Consider the following 5,885-nt stretch of genomic DNA (forward strand, 5'->3'; position numbering starts at 1 on the left):
GTCAGTGTGACGTCCTGATCGCTCAGCGTCTGATTTAACTAAACACAGAAACAGTCTTCAGTTACTCAGTGGATAAATCCCACACAGACAAGACTGAGGTATTTCAACTCAACATTAACACCTCTTACTTTACAAATCTTACAGAAAGATCAGAATTGGTCAAAAGGTGTATTTAAAATCATGGTGGGTTTTGTTCACGCTGATGGGGAAATCTGAAATATAATTTTTTTAACTGATGTCTAAACTGACCTGATGTTTTTTGTTTGCTGTATGTTCAACAATCGATTTTAGGATGAGTATTATAAAATCCACCTTGTTTAAGACGAGCTCCTTCAGTTCAGCTTCATCCACATTCTCAGCAGCTTTCACCTGCACTCGGGTCACCTGCTTCTTGGCTGTCGGAGAAACATATCATTACTTAGTTTTACTATATCTTACTAATTGAACATATAAATCAGGGATTCATAAACTTTTTTTCAGCCACATCCTTGACCAAAAATCAAAAAGAGTTAATAAAATCTGTGATTTTTACAAAACCAAATTCGGTTCCTACACTTTTATTATCTACGGCACCATGTTGTGGAGACGCTGTTTGTTTGCTTACTACTTTGCTAAATACTTTCTTTGGCCTTCCAAAAGAGGACACAACTAGAAATCAGTGGTTAAGTTGTATTTACAACACTGTTCCAGAACAGTTCAACCCAAATATTCAGATGTGTGCAGCATAGGAAGAGTAGCCTACAATGTCGGTGTCCGTTTCTATAAAATGAGGCAATTCCAACTTTGCAAGGACAGTCTGGCACTTCTGACTCAGAGTTTGTAAGTTTGTTTACATATTTATATAATTTGCCACAGATGATTCAAACGTGAGTTTTTAGCAGTGTAGAGTAGTGCTTATTGTTTGTAATTTCTCCAATCACAAATACAGACATGGGTTTTATGTTTACGCAGTGCAATAAGCAACACAAGACATAAAAAGACAGTATAACTCACTATAGTCAGTAATTTAGTCCCAACTGGATGCAACAAATGCCTCTTTTTTTTAATGGGTTTTATTGGTTTTGTCTCATTGTCTGTCTCATGTCTGTGCGCTGATGCATTGCGGAAGCATCTGTGGAAGCATTCAGGCCTCATGTTTAGCCTCCTCGTGTCAAGACCAACCAGTGTAAAGACCTGCGACTTTATCTGCTCAATTTCACAGAGTAACAAAACCACCAACACACTTAAGTATTATTATCTTCCCTTTATATACTCTGCTTTCCTGTTTCCTGTTTTTTTCACCTCTTATCATGTGTCTGCAAAATATTTCGGTTGTCTCTCGACAAAGCTCTAATGTCACACGCAGACACAACACAATCTTGCTAACCTGCATCCTATCTCTACATCCTCTACTGCACATCTTTCTTTCTCTGTTTGTCTCTGGAATTGTCAGTAGCTGTCAACAAAGCAGATTTCATTTTGGCTATTTCTTTACAATCTACACTCAGCATCTTGGGCTTGACTGAGACCTGGATTTGTCCAGAAGACTCAGCAACCCCATCTGCTCTAGCAAACAATTTATCTTTCTTTCACATGTCAGGTTGGCTGGGGTCGGGTCATTGGTCTGCTCATTTCTAACAAGTGGAAATGGTCAACCCTCTCTCCCCTATAAAATAATAACTAATTTGAATCTCATGCGATTACTGTGATGGCCCCCATTAAACTCCAGGTTGTGGTAATCTACCGCCCTCCTGCCCAAATTATATCCACAAATCATGCAACCAATCATATCCACCTTCCTTAGTCTTTGGCCACTTCAACATTCATCTGGACAAGCCTTATGCTACTGGCTTCCATCCACTGCTTAATTTGATCTCAAATGACTTACCACTACAAGCATGCACAAATCAGGTAGCCAACTTGACTTAATTCACACACGCAGTTTTATTGCAGACAACATTTTGGTAAAACCCCTACATATCTCAGATCATTTCTTCATTACATTTAAACTACATTTTGCTACCTTTGTGCCACTTACCCCTAAACCGGTTACTTTTAGACGAAACCTATGCTTCCTTTCTCCCTTCCATCTTTCCTCTATAGTATCTTCCTCTTTTCCCTCACCTACACATTTCTCATCTCTGGATGTGAATGCAGCAACTTACACTTTATGCTCTACTTTAAACTGTTGTCTAGATGATATTTGTCCTCTCTCCTGCAGACCAGCACGGGCTGCCCCTTCTAACCCCTGGTTATCTGAAGTTCTTCATGAGCACTGGACCAAACTCAGGGCAGCAGAGAGAAAATGGCACAAATCAAAAGATCCACCAGACCTGAGTATGTATCAGTCTTGTGCAGCTAGCCAGCCAAGCAGCACATCAGCCAGAGAGAGGTGTCTAGCAGTACACACATCACATGTGAATCAGTAGTTGTAACGGCAATAGTTCAATAATAATTGTTAATTTATGATACGCCTTTTTGCCTTTTTATTAGTTTGTACAAACAATTGTTACTCAGTTAGTAAAGGTCTTTAAAAAATGGAAAAGGTAGGCTAACTTTCTGCCAGGACAATTTTCGTCTTTACAGACATTTCCTGTAACCCTAAACAAAATGCAAAGCATGATTTTAAATACAGGTAAAATTCCTGTGGATAATCAGTAAAGAAACCTTTTTCATCTTAACACAGATTTTGAGTTTTAGGGACTTTTGTTGGAGTGTGGCATACTAACAAACGCATGTTCAGAATATGTAGTTTTACCACGTTAAAAATGTAAATGTTCAAAAAATGGTTCCTTTTAAATAATTTAATGTTGAATTATATATATATATAACTATATTGAATTATATGAATTAAGTATATAAAAAAATAGTTTTTTATATATATAAATATTACATTTCATATTACATTGACACCGTCACCCAATGACATCATGTGTCATGATGTAATTTAGCAACAAATCAACCTGCCTTAAACAACATTCACTGAAAAATATTTGGCAACACTACTGCAAAAACTCAAATGTACTTCCCATAAGATTTTAATAAGAATCTGTGTGATTCAGAGATTCCCACGAGGGCGAAGAAATTCAAGTTGATCATGCAAATTCGACCAACAGAAAGATGCTGGGCTTGAAAGTGCCATCTTCGTGACCTATGCTTCAAACATCTCGACGCTATTGAAATTTGATCTGCTTTTTAACAATCTACTTTACTTTTAACAATACTAGACTTTAACAATCTAGAATGAGGTGTCAGAAGTTACCTGTACCATAAACCTCCACCTCACATAGCGTCAGATACTTCTGAATGTTAGGAATGTACATGTTCACATAACGACCTTCCATTCCACCGCAAAAGAAACTGACAGAACTGCCTGCTGGAACCAGTGAAGTGACACCACATCTACAGAGAGAAAGAGAGAAACCACGACACAATCAGCTGACCTGCTCAAATCCAGTTCTCCTGACACTTTCATAACTGTTTTCATAACTTCACCTGGGATTGTTGTTTCCGTTGTTCTCCAGAGAGTTTCCGATGCGGATCTCTACTCCAGCCGTTTCATCCAGACAGTAGTCGTCTCTGTTGGTGACGGTCACTTTGTAAATGTAGTAAGAATCCAGCAGGTCCAGCCTCCACCACGGGTTGAGCTCGTATGATGTGTGGGCGCAGCTTGGAGTGTATCTGATGCCGTCGATGGCCTTTGCAGCTCCCCAGGCATTAAATGTGCTTGACTGTACAGCCTTTCCTTTAAATGCCAAATTCTCTATAAAAAAAGAAAGAAAAAATATTCAAGGAGATAGATGGTCAAGACTCAAATGTGTGAAGTTTCAGTACATTCCATTTGGGTCAACATATTACATTCCAATCCAAAACACTCAATTCCATTTACTACTACATTAAAATATGAAATGTATATATATATATATATATATATATATATATATATATATATATATATATATATATATATATATATATATATATATATATATATATATATATATATATTTGTGCTTACAAGAACTAACTATGAGCAGTTGTATTTTAGAAACCAAAGCTAACAAAGCTAACAAAAACACTATAATTTGTGTATTGGTTAATGTTAGTTAATGCATGTTAACATTAGTTTTTTTTTTTACTTTTTTACCTTTCAAGTTTTCTGAACTCCCCTGAATGGAAAAGAGACCTGTTACAAAAACAAAATATTTCCATTGCTTTTCAGGATGTCCATCAAGTATATGTTGCATTTGATTTTTAAAAAATGTTCATAAAGAATAGCTAAACAGCATCTATAATTGTACATACTTTGATTAATGTGTGTCATTTATACTCACCCAAAAGTAAGAACAGATAAAAGAGTCCCTCCATCATGTTTGTTAAAGTACATTGACCAAATCTGTATTATTGTCAGATAAGGCATCTATCCCTTGTTTTATTTGTGTTTCTCTTAGCAGCTTGAGTCTCCACCCTTAGGAAATTCTGACTGGATGTTTGCTGAATACATTTCACACATCATGGTACCTCCAAAATTGCTTTTCTCAGCGCATCTCTCATGACGAGTCTGATTTACTAAACAAATCTGGCAAAATGCAAATGAAGATTGATGATCTTAAAGGGATCCCTGTGTATTAAGACTTATATAGCTTAATATAACACAAATTATGTCCTTACTAAAATATGTAGTGGAAAACCCATAAAAGATGTTTGTTATTTAAAAAATCACATAGTTTTATACATATTTTGGACTATGGGAGGCGTCAAATGGTTGCACTCGGTGAGCTACTGCCTCTACCTGATGCTGATTTTATTGAAACACAAGTCAGAATAGACAACTCTGAAAATAAAATACTGCTATGACTACAGCTTCTGAAAGACCTTACAGCTGGTGATGGATATAAATATAGGCTCAAACCAAATGCTGTACATACATTTTTAATGCCCCTGACCTCGAGAGAAATCTGCGCTGAGATTCTCCTCCAGCGGCGCCGCATCATGATTAGCGTCAGTATGTTTACATCCTAACAGGATAGAATAGCACTTCTTATCTCAGCCGTTTGTAAGCTGTTTCAGTAGCTGAAGTCCACTAACAACCTCAAAGGCATCGGGCTGAATTGTAGAGTAAATAAGCGGATCTCTAGGATGTTTTATTCATCCACATGCTTTCTTTCCTCCTCCTCTTATCGCTAGGGTGAGTCCTATGTTGCCTCTTTTGTTGCCCTCCAACTGAAAATTACATCCAAAGCCGCACAAAGTGGTATCGTATCAGTATTTTATTTTCTTGTTTATTTACTGAGTTATGTCGCGGTAAAAAGCGTCAGGAACTCGATGAGTGCAACCATTTGACATCATCAATGCCGAATGCACTGTGCTAGAGCTGAAGATCATTGCCCGAACCCGATGGGACCCAGACGGGTTTGGGCTTAATTTATATTATCTTACGCGGGCTCAGGCAGGGCTCAGGCTTGCCACTGGTTTGCGAGGTTAACGAGCGGTCATGTGATGTGTTTCAATTAGCGCAAGAAAGATGCAAAAATGAATGCTGAGTAGGTGTAATGGAGGCTTGCCTCTGGCGATTACTTCTTGGTTGCTCTAGCAACTAAAGCAAAGTCCGAGGTGTGAAAAAGTTTTGATCATGTTTATAATGAGAATAATGAGTGAATAATGATGCACCATCAGTGAGCGCAGGAACACGCTGAAGCCATCTACAGAGGATTCAATAATTTTCCTCCACAAAAACACATAGGCCTAGCCTAATCTCTGTGAGTAAAGGTTTTTTAAATGATAACTAAATATTCAATGAGTCTTAAATGCATAATGTGGACAGAGTTTTTATGCTAATGTTGCCATTATTGTTTTATTAAATGTCAGCTGCTAGTGGCAAAGCAAATGCTCAATTCAATTGAAAT

General features: G+C 37.4%; 1 protein-coding gene across 1 annotated transcript; it reads right to left on the reverse strand.

Annotated features, from left to right (window-relative positions):
- Positions 1 to 312: 312 nt before the first annotated feature.
- LOC113077420 (fucolectin-like) lies at positions 313 to 4,350 on the reverse strand (the record flags this gene model as incomplete). Its single annotated transcript, XM_026249835.1, has 4 exons — positions 4,314 to 4,350; positions 3,475 to 3,742; positions 3,242 to 3,381; positions 313 to 395 (listed from the first exon to the last, which is right to left on the reverse strand). Coding segments are annotated over exons 1-4 (528 nt in total), but the record flags the coding sequence as incomplete, so codon positions are not given.
- Between the last annotated feature and the right edge of the window lie 1,535 nt (positions 4,351 to 5,885).

This window comes from Carassius auratus, unplaced genomic scaffold (assembly GCF_003368295.1).
Source record: "Carassius auratus strain Wakin unplaced genomic scaffold, ASM336829v1 scaf_tig00022556, whole genome shotgun sequence".
NCBI lineage: Eukaryota > Metazoa > Chordata > Actinopteri > Cypriniformes > Cyprinidae > Carassius > Carassius auratus.